Source organism: Oreochromis niloticus, linkage group LG12 (genome assembly GCF_001858045.2).
Source record: "Oreochromis niloticus isolate F11D_XX linkage group LG12, O_niloticus_UMD_NMBU, whole genome shotgun sequence".
NCBI classification, from domain to species: Eukaryota; Metazoa; Chordata; class Actinopteri; order Cichliformes; family Cichlidae; genus Oreochromis; species Oreochromis niloticus.
In genome coordinates, this window is record NC_031977.2 from 7,454,103 (window position 1) to 7,470,655 (window position 16,553).

Sequence of the window (16,553 nt, forward strand, 5' to 3'; positions counted from 1 at the left end):
TTGATAAGAGTGAAGATTTAAGACTGGGTGGGCCACATGGGATTTCCTGTTTTTTAAGTGGGCCAAAGCACTCTCAAGTCTGGGAATGGCTGATATAGGATATGTTCATAAACAAATGCGTAAGAAAACAGAAAATGTACATTATCTGCTTTTTAATAAAGGTTTCTGTAAATGGTAACCCCTCCCCACCCCAACAAACCAGCTCGCACACCTCCAGTAGATCTCTATCTTTATTTGTGTATGTCTATACACATATAAAAAATAAGGACATATGTACAATGGTAATAAATATCAACATGTTTTTACAAATGAAATAAGTTACTTAACATACTTTAAAAACAAACATAATAGACCAATAACAGAAAAGCAAAAATGGGACAAACTAAACCTTGGGTGGTAACAGAATAATCCAAATGATAAAGCATGAAAACAGCAGAACTTAAAGCCTCGTGTGAGAGAAAATATTACAAGCAGACAAATGCACTGGAAGTGAAGAAATGTACATAAAATACACTACACATGCATTTTTTCCAAGCCTGAGACCTGTTATCTTTTTAGTTTTTGCAACATGTTATATTAAATAAAATTCTAATTGTTAAAAAAAAAGGAGAAATATAAGACATAACCAAGTACCAGTGTAAAGAGATAATGTGTTCTTAGCTTTTGGCTTTTGGGGATTTAATACTATAACATGGACATATTGTTTTTAATCACAGATCTGCTCCTGATCCACCACTGTTTATTTGGCTTTCAGGGGCTAAAAAATTAAATAACAGTTTTGGTACATCATTCAGTCTTTCATTAAGTTAGGAGATAAGAAATTCAGCAGATAAATGACTGACATGTAAACAGGAAATAAACAGGAAGTCCATCAGTCTCAAGTCTTCTTTTTTCATTTTGCTCCGGGGGAAATTTAGCTGTAGATAAAATATGAAAGGTTGCAGATATCAGCTCAATTCAGCAAAGTGGACGGACTGCTGAGACTTAAATATCAATCCGCAATTGAATTAAATCAATATTTCAACAAGAACAAAAGCAACTGCAGTCTACTTTGGCTTTTCCAAAAGGTGAAGAGGCTTAGAAAAGGTAAACATGTTGAAATGCAGCAATGAAATCCTGTACAACTCTTGAGCCATAAAACCAGAAATATTTTTCTTTTCTTTTTTCAAAGGGAGCATTAGTGTTGCACAATATTAGTGTCTGTAAAAGTCCAAAAATGATCAAACAAAATGATGTACAAGGATGATCATATCAAAGATGTACAGTCCACTTGCAGAGAATCATGCAACACTAGGATGGAGTGCTGATGGCCGACTACCTCTTCAACCTTGGGATCATTTTAATATTCTACATCTCTCTCAAGGCTCTGTACACAGAGGGGCAAAAACACTTTTTTTTGTCCGTCCCCTTCTTTCTTGCTGTGCTCCGCTGGTCCCGACAGACACGTCCCAAAAATAAAAGCCACCCCCTGATGGACAAAGCACAAAAGGAGGACAAAAACATGTAGAGTGAGTAACAGCAAACAGCTAAAAAAGTTATGCACAATATGACTTTGCCACGATCTGATCTATTGTTGGCTGTGCTTCAAAGTTTGCTTGGAAGTGGAACAGAAAGTATGTCAGAATATTTTTTTTCGGACATCATTACATCAGCGTGGAACACATCGTATTTTGGGCAACGTGACCTTTTGGAAAATTCAATAATATGATAATATGGGCTTTGGCTTTGTGCTAAAACTTATGGGATATGAAAACTTCCAGCGGCTGTAATGATATGTAGTTATGTAGTTAGTTGCCTATTCTGAGCAGGAGATTGAAATGAAAAGACCCTCAAACTTGCAAGTACAGCAGAGGTTTTGAAACAGAGGTTTTAGGCAGGAAGGCCTTCCTTGGGTCAGCTTATTTTGATGGCTGTCACACTGGAGGATTTTCTCTTTAATAAAATGCTCTTGCCACAAGCTTCAGGCTGTGTGTGGCCCCTTTTCTTATCTTTTGCCAGGGAGATAGCTTTTCAGGTGCACCTGCACTTCAAGACTTGCATAAAAGAGCACAGGACAGCTTTGATGGAAAAAAACAAGCTGGTAAAATGGGATGGATAGACCTTTTTAAAATTGGACATACGCAAATTTTTACATGATGATGGCGCTAGTGGTGTCCAGTAAAGTTAAACAAAAGTCACTACATGAGAACCAAATCTCATGATAAATGATAAATGGCTGCTTATTGGGATAGACCAGGCCGGGCCTCAGGTCGGTAACTATTCTTATACTGTAGTGATACTATGACATTGGTCTTGAAATATTTGGCATGAAATAGAAACTAAGTGCAGTTGTTACTAATTAAACTAATTAAAGGATCTGTTCTATTCAGGTACGGGTTGTTAATTAATGCGGCCAGTAACACCTGTAACATCTGTTAAAATGGTCTTTGGTTATTGACTATTACTGTTTACAACTTTAGCAGTGGAAGTTCAGTTGTTTGCTTTGAAGCAAATATGAAACCAGTAAGAGAAGTTGTGCTTTATTTATCACAAAGCAGACCGACTGCCCTCATGGTTACAAGAATTTCCCAACTTTTTGGTCAGTTTTGTTTATCTCAAAGGCTTTTAGTCCGGGCCCCTCGAAAAACAAAGCCAGTGCTAAAGTGCATTTCCTCTAAGGGTATAAAAAAAGTTTTTGGCCTCTAAGTATAGAATCTCCCATGACAACAACTGTAGAGGGTCTAAAGCTATTCATAACTCCTCTATCTGGATTTTGTTAAGGCCTGTAGCTAGCTGCTGTTTTCTAGGCCTCACGTCTGCTAATTCGAGTCACCAAACCTCTTAAATGAGTTTGTGGTGTTGGTGCCACAAGATGTATTGGTCTACTGTGTGATACAGGAGTCTGTGTCCCTGCGCTTGGATATAAAATCTACAAATGTAGCTTAGTAAGCATTAGTCTGCATTAGCATTGTTAGCACCTTCCAAAAACTTAACAGCTAATCACATTGGTGGGGAAAAAAAGTTAGCAAAATGTATCCACAAACCAGTGGTAAATATCATGGTAGCTAGATCCATCAGTCCAGTAAAGAAATAACTAGTTTGGCCTTTCTTACATTATTAAATTTTTGTCAAAGAAAGTGTAAAACAGATTCAAGTTAAAGATGCTCCAGCTACATATTTTTGGGCTGCACTTAGCATTTGTGTATTTAGCAAGCTTTGTAACCTTTGGTGAGAGCTGGCACAGTTGGCCTGCTTTCAGCATCATAATTAACAGACAGGTGTGAAAAACCCTTTCAGACAGTGACCTTATTGGGTGCATCAATCTCTTAGATTGGTACGCGGTTGTGAGGTGATCTTGTGTGTTTAGACTTTCACCATACCTAACCTGATATTCAACAGGCAACAAACAGTGAAGCTTACTGTACTTTTCAGTGTTTTCGGTCACAGGAATACTGTTACTATGGTGGGTGCTCATATTAAACATGTCCACACTTGGTCAGTGTATGTAAAAGACACGGGTGTCAAACGTAAAGCCTGAGGGCCAGAACTGGCCCATCTCCAAACCAGCCTACATGACTGCTGTGGAAAATGTGAAGGAGTATAAGGCAGCTTGAGATAAATAAGGACTTTGAACTGTGAATCATCCAAAGCTACTTCAGTAGAATTCATGAATATAAGCACTGCTTTGGGAAAACAGTATAATAGGGCTACTTTAATAGTAAGGAGAGCATATTTGAAAGCACCTTAAGTGAATTTCCCAAAATGTTGAATTATTCCTTTAAGAGACACTCTGGGCAACCGAAGTGTCAGAGAAGCCAAATAAATAAACTAAATAATTTGCAACACTACACTGAGCAGCAGCAAGAGCTAAAAACTCTGAACTGGAAATCGTTTATGGCTATGACATTTCTTAAATCTGCTTTCATGGATTTAATTAAGTGGAACAATACCTTTCACTGGTTTCTGGCCACTTCCTGTCTGGAGCCACCCGTTTGTCGGTACAGGTTCATTCAGTCTGTCTGTCCATCAACACTGTATGTGTGTGTGTGTGTGTTCTCTTCATGTCGTCATGTTTTACATTATTCTCCATCTGTATAAGTCCACAGTAGCTCCGGGTCCGTCTCTGGGCGTAACAGGGAGGGGGGTTTCAAAGGGGTTTAAGGATCCATCACAAACACACTGTAGTCCAGGATGGTTGGGATTCAGAGGACTGTGAGTGTGTCTGTGTCTGTGTAAAAGTGTGTGTGGGAGGGGTAGTTTCTTTCTTGGCAGTGCAAGTTACCACCCTCACCAAACACATCGAATATAAAGCACTTATTGAGACATCCACAGCGGTCGCAACAGCGAGGGCTCAGCTACATTCTCCATGCCAAATGTCTTCACGTCAACTTCGATTTGAAATCAAGTGTGCAATTACTGCTCAGCTGCTATGAGCTGAATGCAAATAGCCTTTGCACAAGCTTCCACAGAAAAAAAAGTGCAACCAAAACACCTATCTGTCACACCCTGTGACTCTTAATAAATGTCATACGGAGTGCACTTGAAGTATATGGGAGTTTAAGGTTTGTTTGAAGGTCACCATGCAGGGCCGTGCGAGGAGTAATGTAACGCCAGGAGCTTGTCCTCGCATTGTCATTCCAAAGTGGGGAGCCGTTAGTCGCCGATGACTATTTGAACACTGCTGTATTTCCGGAGCAAAAGAATAACGAGAAATGTCTTAATTCAAAGCAATGGTCATCACATCAAATCAAAAAGGAAGAGATCAAAGTCTTTCTCGGGTGGTAAATACAAGGCGTGGAAGGGGCGAAAATACAAACTGTCTCGAGAGACTGTCCTTCATTCAACAAAAAATATTTAAAAAACGTAGTCTTTTTCCACTTCATTTCTTCTCTTTGTCTTTCCCTCTCTCTCCTCTCTCCTTTCCATCCCGTATGAAGCTCGGGGACATGATTGTCGTCTTGCTTAGAGATTAGGCTTTTTTTCTACCGCTCTCACACTCTCGGCTCACGAATACAAAAAAAAGGGAAGACACGCTTCCAGTTTTTAAGTGCAGTAAGCTGTAAAAGTCTCAAAGGAGCAGAAGGACAAAGAATCAGTTCAATATTTCCAGTTAGTTGCCCTTGTCGTTTGTCAAGTGGTTTGAGAACAGGGGCAAAACGCTTCGCTTGGTCCGCTCTTTGTAGAAGAAATGTGCCCTTCTGAGAACAGGTAACGCCATTTGTTTGATTTCCGTGCTCGAGGTGTTCTCCCCTGCGTTCGTTCTTTTTTTTTTTTTTCTTAAATACACAATGTACACAAGTGGCGGTTGCACAGTGGAAGCAGAAAAAGCCACAACCATGACTGCATGTTGTCCAAAACACAATAATTAGAAGAGTTCATGTCGCTCGAACACAGTGTATCAGTGTGTATATTTAACATGCTGTGTGCTATAAATGTCTACAGTGAGCCAAACAGCCATTGGTGGAGCGAGAAAGAGGGAGAGAGAGAGAGCGCGGGGGAATCGACAGCATGTTGTTGCAAGAGAGAGAGAGAGAGAGAGAGCAGGCATCCTCGAAAGGACAGAGGTAGGTTGGTTGTTTTGTTTTTTTTCAAACTCGGGGAACAGAGACGGAGGAGGACGGGCCTAGACCGACGACTCCTCCGGGTTTGCGTCGGGCAGCACGCTTCTCTGCTGCAGGGTGCGTCTCAGCTCTTCCTTGAAGGGGCTGGAGTAGTCGTTCCCACCCATGCCAAGGCCCCCCAGCCCGCCGCCCCAGCACCAGTCCCGCTAGCCCTTTCCTCCCCTGCTGTGCTCAGGTTGAGGCGGATGTAGCCGTTGCTACCGGAGCCTCTGATGTTTGTGAGGCTGAGACGGCTGGGGGAGTGGATGGGCTGGCCGGGTATGGCGCTGGGCGACGCCGTGCTGCTGACGCTGCTGGGCCCCAGGGCATGACCGGGAACGATCTTCAGGGAGCCGTCTGAATAATAGTAGTTGGCGCCTGTCTCCCAGAAGCGGTCTTCATCCGTGGGCATCTTGCTAGGCACGAAGGTGGGCGGCTCCTTAGGCAGGGTGATGGGGTATACGAGGGTGCTCTCGAGAGGCTTCATGTCTGCTCCCTTTCCCAGGGCCAGCTTCAGCCTCCTGCGCAGGTACAGAGCTACGACAAGAAGCAGCAGGCACGCTGCTCCAAGCGTGATGACCAGCACCCAGAAGAGGCCCATGCTGCTGTCCGGAGCCCGTGCTTCCATGAAGACTGGAGCGCTGGCTACCACTGCCACCTGGTAGCGCTCTGTCTGAAACTTGACTCCCTGCTCCTCAGAGTAGCAGATGTAGCGGCCCGCTTGCAACTGGCCCGCTTCAGGGACGATAAGAGCTTTGAGGGTCCGATCGAAGCGCGGCCCTCCTGCCTCCGGATCACCCAGCTGAAGCTCACGGTCGTTGAGAACCCAACAAGGCTGAGCCAAGTTGGAGACCAGCTGGCAGGGCAGCACCATGTCAGACCCCACCACAACGGTGACGTTCCTCAGACGGGAGTGCTCTGCGCAGGAGAGATGGAGGAGGGGCGGAAGGTGCAGGGAAGAGAAGACAAGAGTGGGGGTTAAGTGTCATCCATAATAAATCCATTTCATATTCTGCACTAGCCAGCTCTCCTGTGCTTAATTCAATTTATTCAGCTCAGTTCAAATGTACTCGCTGAGTCCATTCTCTTTACTTGCTGCTGATTTGCTCCTGCACTGACAATCAATTCCCACAAGGGGCCACTAGAGAGGTGTGAGCGCCACACTCACCAGGGCTGGGGATGGAAACCGGCTTATCAAACTTGGCTTTTCCCCGGTTGAACCTCTCCAGCATGAGGTCCTGTGAGAGGGAGGAGGTGGACCTGGAGAGAAGAGGGCAGAAAGCAGAGAGGAAGATTAATCATGTTACAATAAGGAACCGAGAACATTTTAGTAGTAGAAGAAACATGCACAGAATAAGGGGAATCAATAAAAAATGCACAGAAAAATATTTTTTCCAACACTTTAACAACAAAATGTATTTAATCAGACAGATAATTCAGTAGAAATAAAATAAAAACTGTAACAGTACGGAAAGCCAAGGTTACCTCACAGCTTCAGGCTGAAAGTCTAAAAATTTTATTTTATAGGATTTATGCATTTCACTGGCAAATGAAGGAATCTCTGTATCTCTGTATATGTGTGTATGCATGGACTAGTTGTAGTAATAGGAGTCGTAGTAGTTTTTTCATTTCTCGATCGATCAGTGTCAAAAACACTAAAGGATGCAAAAAGGCAGCAGTCATTAGAGCCCCGTATTGTTATTTTCAAGTTTCTTTAACTAAAGATGTGATGATGAAATAAAAATCAGTGCAAGCAAACTCAACCACATCAAAAAAAACAAAGTGCTTTATAGTTCTGTTGAGTTCATATACACTGAGTTCTTTTGCCGACTCACAGTTACTGTGATGTATGATTACTAAGCAGTTTTTGAGTCCCTGGAGACTTTTTAGCTGCCGGTTCCTTGACAGATTCCTGATGAGAGGAGATGATTTGCAAGATGCGCAGGGACACACTTGCAAATCTGGGACAAACACAGACTTAACTCGACACGAGTACCCGAGGCAAGCTGAAACGAGAGGAAGTCTAACTGGCTGGTGTCAGATGCCGTACTGACTCGTCACAAAGGGATATAACCAGCTTGAACTTTTCTTAAGAGCGTAAATTAGAACCATGTCACTAGTTGACCGGACTGGTGGTGATGTTGAGATGAATCAGTGGAAAAAAGATACGATAGTTTTCCTTATTAATTATAATTTAGAGCGGTGAAGTGGAAGATAGATCCAATCATCATTATCTAATGATGATTGGATAAATGAAATCAGCCTGCTCCGATCAGGCACTGGAATATTCCGATTAGTGAAACGGTTAAAGGGGTACATTTTGTTTCAGGGGTGATTCAGATGCTTGTCTAACAGTTGTACATCAGCAGATTGCTTTAAAGCAAATCATTTTTTCAGTTTAGTATGGATGGATGGGTGTACATAGGTACTAGTCTCACCCTCGGTGGAGGTCGATGCGGACGCAGGCCCTACCCTCGCTGTCCCAGGCGCAGTAGGGATCCCGGGCGAGCAGACAGTCTGGCTGAGACTGATAGCGGCTGCAGTTGGCCAAGGGCAGCTGGAGAACCTCAGAACGAGATCCGATGTACAAGTACTTCTACAGAGAGGCAGAAAGAGAAGAAGAAGAAGAAGAAGAAGACAAAGTCCAGATCCAGAAGAAAGATAAACAGAGAGAGAGGGAGAGAGGGACTCAGTTAGGGGTTAGAGGAGATAATGGGATAATCACTCTCAATTACAATAACATTCACCCCCCCGACCCTCCTCCAAATCCAATCTGGTTTGCACTCTTTTCACAAAATGCTGTTATAAAATGTCTGATCGCAGCTAAGCCAGCATTAATGAGATAAGCACGAAGCTTTAGGGCCGGGAACGCCCCGTCGGAACGCCATCGATCGACGAACGCGCTGCTGTAGAGCCGCAGGGACACAGCGGCCGTCAGCACACAGGCTCAGGTGACAGGGCAGAGAGGCCGAGAAAACAGAAGGGCCAAGGGTTCAATTCCCCGCTGTGGTGAAGGATTGTAATGACTGTTATTTGGGAAGAGACTTTCAGATTCATCAGGCAACAAATCATCACAAGACAAAGCAGCACTGCTGCCACTGGATACCAATGAGGAAATGATGAGACAACAAAGATGGAAAAAAACAGATTCAAAAAACACGCTGAAGGAATGTGATCAGACGAAGAGAGAGCAACCAGACAGGAGATTCCCAAAACAAAAAGGAACTCTGTAGCCGCCCCCCCATCCCTGAGAGACCATTAAGATTTCTCATCTCTCACAAAGACAGAAAACAATACACCTAGCAGTGTGTGGTGCCATGGAAACAGCTGAAAGCTCAAATTCAAATAGTAGAGTAAAAGAAGAGGTGAATTAAATGTGGTCTGTTCAGACTTTCTTAGTGTAAATGTATCGAGACACCTGCTTTCCAAGTGTGTAACAGAACCAAATGCAGACGTCACTTTGCTAAAGGCACTGCTAGAGTCTTTCTGCTTGGTCCATTCTGCGATACTGTGAAGACATACCAGTCTGCTCTGAAGCAGAGGACACACTCCCTGGTTGTGGTGAAATACTCAGTTTTGCTGAGTGCAGTGACCCAGAAATATGTGCATGGGAGCCACAGTTAGAGGATGTTGAAATCTAAAAATTGCTATGGAAAGATGCTACTGTGCGTCCTTTTTCCCCCTTGTTTGGCAGAGGATACAGTGGACTTCCTCTATGGAAAGGAACGCTGTCCCACAAATCAAAGTGACAACATATATTGTGTAAATTGCTGGTGTGTTTTCTACTTTATACAACAGCTTACCAATGAGCTATTTAAACAAATAGGACCATTATACGACTTTATTCAAATGCTTGTTATGAAGTTGTTGCCTTGTGTGAAGGACATCATAAGGCAGGCTTAGAGAACAACTCCATAAACAAGGATAATGATCAAAGAGTAGTTTGCATAGGTCGTGTCCTCATTTTGGTTGCCGGTGTATCGGCAAAATTTAGTATCATGGCTTTTATTGTTTTGCTTTTTCCATTTTAATTCAGAGATGCTAATTGATACGACATGAAGACCTCATTCTAAAGAGACAGAAAAGGAAGTTACAGGTGGACTGAATACTAACTGTGAATACTGTCTTTCATTTGTGCTACTGCATCCAACACAATGGTCCTTGAAGGCATGTTTTTAATCTAAATCTGAGTCTGAACTAAATGAAAGCCGAGTGTTTTAAAGGGGCACCGGAGCGATTCGAGGTGTCAGCGTGTTCCAGCGAGCGCTCGGCATGTGGCAACACCTAAAAACACCTTCCCTCCACACCTTTCCAATTAAGGGGCTATATCCTGCATTAATATTAACGCCCACTTCGCACACCGATTAGTTAACGGCTTGGAGCTGAGGAAGGTGTCAGATGCTTCGAGCAACACTCAGACTACCAGCATGTTTCATGAGTGCAACACGAGTGTAGTACTGTGAATGCCTTGCAGGAAACACAGTTTCAAAGTGTGAGCGGCTATCGCTGTATTTTAACATAAATAAGACCGCACGGCATTTAGTAACTCTTTTACTTTTAAGGGTTTAAGTAGGACTGGACACAGCTAACCCAGAGGTGGTCAAGATATGCTGTTTTATTCCTAGTTTGGGTTATCACGGGAACCCTGACTGCTCGGTGGCCATGCAGCCCCATACACAACAAAGTGTGATGCACTGTGCATACTGATGTCTTTCCATCAGATTTAAGTTTTCTGCAACTTGAGTTGCAGTAGCTCGTCTGTTGGATGGACCACAGGCGCTGGCCTTTGCTCCCCGTGTCTATCAGTGAGCCATTTGGATAGATACTGACCACTGCAGACCGGGAACACCTCACAAAAGCTGCAGTTCTGGAGATGTTTCGTCCCAGTCGGGTAGCCATCACAATCTGACCCTTGTCAAACTCAAATCTTTATACTTGCACCATTTTTCCTGCTTCTAATACGTTAACTTAGAAGACAAAATGTTCCCTTGTTAATATATCCCACCCACAAAGAGGTGCCATGATTGTTGGGATTTTCTCTGTTTCCTCTGTGTGATTGTAGGGTCTTTATCTTACAATATAAAGCACATTGAGGAAACTGTTGTTGTGATTTGGCGTGAGATCATCCGTTTTCTTCACTTCACATGTCAGCGGTCTCTCGCGAGACTTCTCCAAAACCGCAGATGATGCCATACAACTGTGTTGGCACGCTGGGCTGTGTGAATAGACTTCCACGTGTAAAAACGGCAACAACTGAAACACATCCTGTTGCTGTTTTCTTACCTTGGCGTGGGAGATGGTCAGGCTGTCGACAGGCTGGGCCGTTTCAAACAGCTGGATCTCCTCTATCACATGGGCCTCTGAACCCAGGATCACCACCCTCTGCAGCCAGCCCTCCGCTGCAGCACAGAGAGGAAGAAGACGAAGAAGGTTTGAGCTCACTTTACTTCCGTCCTATTCACATGGCAGTTTTCTATCAAGTTTACTTTGGTGCAGTAATCATTCCTCATCCCACATTGTATGCACGAATATTTCAAACGACCCACAACACAGAACACCCAGCACACCTTTGACAGCAAAGCAGGGAATGTACATATAAATCACACAATTTTGGCAAATATTTACAAAAATAAACCTGCGCCAGCGCTCCAGTTCATTTGTACCATAGTGATATGCTACAGTAAATTACCCCATGCACCTGTCACTGCATCCATCAGTTTAAATATTAATGATCAGCACACAATCACCTGTGACTGCACAGCATTTTACTTTATTATTAATAACATCCTAACATATTTACACACGCACACACACACACACACACACACACATACACACACACACACACACACACACAGGAGCTCATTTAAATATTAATGATGAAATATGATAATGTACAGGCACTCCTTTGGTGCCAACGATTTAAATATTAAAGCACAAGCTGCAAAGACATAACCTATGCAGCAAACGCTTTCTTCAGCATTTCTATTTCTATTGATTGCCAAAGACACACTGAGTGTGTTGCTCAATTGCTCCTGGTTCACGCTTAGTGTCTGAAAAGCTAGCAAGGCAACAGTTAAGGTTTTATGGCATTTTCTGACTTGCCACAGCAGGAAAAAAAACCCCAAAACAGGTAAAACTAAACTAACACCACTGATCATATGTGCTCCGATGTGCTGAAGAGCCGGTATACAAACAGAGAGAGGCCGTAAATGGAGCAGCTGACCTCAGTGCAGCTCTAAGTGGTGTTATTAATTACACCTGGGCTTTTCCTGGTGTGACTCAAAACAAGGCCAGCTTCACTACGGGCCACACATCAGCATCACGCCAAGGGTCAGACATGTATACTATACTGACATGCTTTAACTGAAAATGCAAGGCCTGCATAATCTTCAAGTGTAACTTTGCGCATGTAAAGGTTTTGTTGACCAGTCAACAAAATTGTGCACTTTAACTACAGTTTTAACTACAATGTAGGCAATCATAAGGCTGTTATATTGCAACATCACCTTTTTATTTTTTTTTCCCTGCAAAAGTTTTTTCAAAGTTTCACATAACCACCTGCACGGATGTGTTGGAACTATCATAATCGACAATGTAGTAAAACTTCCAGATTTCTCCCAGAACCCCCGACTCGGCTGTTTTGCCTGCCTTTACAGCCTCCTGTAGTTCTGGTTTAAACACTTGGATTCTGAGGTACGCTTCTTTCCAGTTGAGTAACTTTCTGCCTGTTTCCTGTCTGTTGTTGTGTAGACTGTGTAAAAAACCCCTGACACAAATATGTTCTTTGCGAACTGATACTGTCTCGCAGCAAATGGATACACGGGCCTCTCTTTTCACTCAGTAATGAAGTTCTCAGTCCCACACCTCTCCCTCCCGAGATTGCCTGCCTTCAGCATCAGCTTTCAGTTTGGTCCAATTTGGTGTTAGCTAGCATGTGGACCTGCAGGTGCAAAGCTGTCGTGCAAATCTGTTTGGTTTGGTGTTTGGTGCAAAGGCTGTGCAGAACATTTCTACAAGTTTGAAAACCTTAAGATATATGCAGGCTTTAAATTTTAAATTTAAAAATATTGGCTGGAAAAAAAGCAACATTAGACGAGAAGAAAGTCCCCTCCAACAGAAAAACGTGCATCACTAATGCACAAAGCCAGAGTGTCATCAATCGTTTTCATCGACATCAATTTGTGACTGAAAAGGTCACGAAAAGGAAATTTTCTCGCTGGAACATCCAGCTGCCTTACTGAGCTCCAGCTCAGCAACAAACTAAAGATGAATTTAAAAGACTGGTGGTGCTCCTGGCCCTTCAACACCTCGGGTAACAGCATTTGAAGAGTTGTTTTTTTTTTTTTTTTTTAAGTGGTGTGTGGGGAGCTGATGCTGGAGGAAGAGGAAGAGGAGATCCTGTGCTCCTTTCATGTAGGGCATTGTGAACAAGTTTAGATCCCTGGTGATGAAAGGTATTTCAGGCACAGCTGGTGGGGTGACCTTGATGTGTGTGTGTGTGTGTGTGTGTGTTTGTGTGTGTGTGTGTGCGTGTGTGTTACGTGCTGACATGCGCTTTCTTCTGTGGTCCTCTTGATTACGAGACTGTCACAGATAATGCGAAAAGCTAACCCAGCAGCCAGAGGGGGGCTTGAGAGATGGAAATACACATACAGGCATAGCAAGCAGGAAGCATATCACCGCACTCGCCTCTCACGCCGTCACAGACCAGTGTCGGCTAATCCCTCAATCCCACAGCCTGTTCCCCCCCTTTAAAAACAGTGTTGTCAAGCGCTTCTCCTCTCTCTCTCTCTCTCTCTCTCTCTCTGTGTCTTTTTTTCACATCAGCTGTCGCTATGCCGTCGCTAATAGCTAATCAAGCCCGCAGCCCAATTGGCACTGTGAGCGCACGTCTGCCAAGGGCCCCGTTGAGTTTGTGCCGTGAAGCACGACAAGCGGGGATGACTGCACTTGGCTCAGAGAGTGTGAGTGTGCATATCTGTGTGTGTCCATTAGTAAGGTGCTAGCGCCCGCGTGTGTGTGTGTGTGTGTGTGTGTTTGTGTCGCAGCAGCAGCGGCCATGTGTGTGTCCGGGCTGGCCTCACCGCCTGCCAGCAGAGAAGCCCCGAGTCCGCTGTTGTCACACTGTCAGTGTTGTCCCAGTCACTCTGTCTCTGCAGTGATCTGAATGATAAGTAGGTGAGTCTTTCCATTCATGAGATGGGCTGCATTCAAATTCACATTCCCTGGAATCCGCTATTAGATGTGTATTATCCAGGATTAAGGCTCCGGGAGGGCGGGCTGATTTCTGATCCAAAACAGGACACCTGCATATGGGCCAATGGTTACTGACTGGAGATATTAATTAAGTCGCGGGCGCGTAGACGTTTCCTTTGATGCATGAAGACGGATCTCAGCATGCAAATCTAGCCCCTAATTGAAACCCAGCTAAAGTCTGGCCAGATGGCATGTTGTTTTCGTGCCACCGTACCTTATGCCAGTACCTGTTCCTCTGTGCTGCCACGGCCCGTAAGCTCTTATCTCTATGACAAACACTCTATGCATGTCATATATTTTCACTGGCACGCTGAGAACACCCCAGCTCTACAGATGGGGGTCAAAAAAATAACAGAAACATCATAAATCATGGACACTGTGCTGTGTGCTTAAAGACGATGATTTAACTTTATCGCCTTTTTTTCTTGAAGCTCCAGAGCAAGATGCTCTCTTGGCCTCTTGCGCCGCATTGAGCGGAGACGGGCGGCGAGCTGTGAATAGTCGTGTCAGTGGGAATGGAAGAAGCGACTGCAGTTGAAATGTCACAGCATTTGGGCCGTTAGTTAAAGAGCAAAAATTAGCCGAAGTGACAGTTGAAGTGGAAGCGCTGAAAGCAGCCGAGAAGTCACTGGAGGGGTAGGGGGCATTAAAAGACTTGAATTATTGCTTCAGTTTAAGTGTAGCAATGGAAGCAATCAGAGTTTTCTTGTTGAAGTGCCAGGGATGGGAGAAGTGTGTGCAGTGTAAACAGTTGAGCAGTGGGAATAGGCTCTGAGGAGGGAGAGTACACGATTAGTGATGCGTTTTTCCCCCCAATAAAAACATAAGTTTTTTAGCCAAACACCCATGCCAGTATCACGATTCATTACCTGTGCCGATGAAGAGCATGTTGTACGGCCTCTGGTCCAGGGCGCTGACGCGATCCACCGCCAGCCTCGTGAAGTTGACGCCCTTGGTGAGCAGCAGGAGGCGGCCCAGAGCTTTGTCCTCCATCAGAGGGTGCTTCTTGGCAAAGTTGAGTGTGGCGTCAGGCAGCTGCAGGGAGCTGTTGTAGCCGTTCTCCCTGTCTGAGTTGGTTATACACTGCAGTAAAGAGAGAAAAGAAGGAGGGACAGGGGAGGGAAATGAAGCGGGGAAAGGAAGGGAGAAGGATATGAGGAGAAAGTAAGAGGGCCAGGAAGGAGAAAGAGGAAGAGGAGGAAACTTCTTAGCTGCAGCTGACACAGGTTGGCATGGTTAGCTGGCTTATAAACCAGTGCCCTCCCTCCCCCCTTCCTCTTCTTCAGTTTTGCTTCGCACTCGCTCTCACCTCCCCCTGCCATCACACCCCTTCCTCTCCTTCCTTTCCTGTGGAGCTGGATCATTATGTCCTTGGCCTCCAAGCTACGCCACATCACCCATTTTTTCTTCTTGTTTTCCCTCCCTCCTGAACTATCCCATAGGGACTACTTTCTGCTCTCTGAAGCTGTCTACAGCTTGATCAAAAATGTGAACATTGACATGGGCAGTTTCTTACCGATCCCGGCCGCGGTGTGGGGACAGAACCCGTGTAGCGTCCCCACCTCTGGGACGCCTCTCTGTACTCCTTGTAGGACCCTTTGAACACCTCCTTCACGTTACTTATCTGGTACTGACACACAGCTGACACGTCCACGTCACCCCTGGAACATGGCAGCAACATGGGGGAATCGGTGATGTGTGGCAGTAATAATAGAGACAAATTACCTGTCGTGCAAGTCAGCCAGACACACTCAACAGGAGGTGAACATGTACGTTTAAAAATAGCAGAATCCAGAAATACCAGGCAGTGAAGCGTGCTGCTTTTAAAGGACCCTCCCGGTAATCACAATGTAGTAAATAGATATTAAATGTATGGTTTAAAACTGATTTGTTGACACATCTCCACTGTTTCCATGGTGAGGCACAAATTGATGCACATGTACGAGGGTTCCTTCATACGCCAGTGAAATCCATCAATTAGTGCCGTGACTCAGGAAATGCATTTCATTTAATGGTGAGGTCGGGGGTTCGGGAGCTCTTCAAAAAATATTTTTTCCCCCAACACATTTTCAGACATCCAAGTGGGACTCAAATTGGGTATTGACGTCTGACCCAGACACATTAAATTATACTTTTACTTGATATCTCACGAATATCTTTAATTTCCATGCTCATTCACCGGAATGAAACTACCCCCCACCCTTTTTTAAATTCCACTCTGAAAATGAGGGACTGACAGACAGGCTGTGAGCAATCTAAGGAGCTTGGAAAGAAAAGCGTCTGGACTTCTTTAAGTTTCCTTGAAGACGTTTCACCTCTCATCTGAGAAGCTTCTTCAGTTCTAAGCAATTTTAAGCCCGGTGGGAGTGTCCCCAAAAAGGTCCTGGACCCCCTATTGATCCTCTACCTAATCACACGAGCCAAGGTGTGAAAACAGCTACGTCTACACTAATCCGGATAAATTTGAAAACTGTGCTTTCGTCTAAAAACACTCTGCGTCCACACTATCGTTTTCAAGCGTTTCCGACCGGTTGCTCATCCACACTGAAACGATCAAAAACGCTACGTTCCTGTATTGCACATGCGTGAAACGTAAGACAATTCGACCTGCCTCATTTCTGTCTGCTGTTTATTTACTTTCCTGCTCTTTGGAACATCGCAGCAAAATGTTGAGGAAAAGCACCGAGTTTTTTAATGGACTAACAATGAGGTGGA

At 44.3% G+C, this 16,553-nt stretch overlaps 1 protein-coding gene across 1 annotated transcript in view; it reads right to left on the reverse strand.

The window, feature by feature from the left end:
• Window positions 1-217: 217 nt before the first annotated feature.
• sema4c (sema domain, immunoglobulin domain (Ig), transmembrane domain (TM) and short cytoplasmic domain, (semaphorin) 4C) overlaps window positions 218-16,553 on the reverse strand; it is a 104,162-nt gene continuing 87,826 nt past the window's right edge. Inside the window, 8 exon segments of the mRNA XM_005472982.4 lie at window positions 218-1,468; window positions 3,930-5,725; window positions 5,728-6,497; window positions 6,748-6,839; window positions 8,018-8,175; window positions 10,863-10,978; window positions 14,708-14,921; window positions 15,355-15,499. Of these exon segments, the coding sequence (XP_005473039.2) occupies window positions 5,603-5,725; window positions 5,728-6,497; window positions 6,748-6,839; window positions 8,018-8,175; window positions 10,863-10,978; window positions 14,708-14,921; window positions 15,355-15,499 (1,618 nt within the window). The 3' untranslated portion in view covers window positions 218-1,468; window positions 3,930-5,602.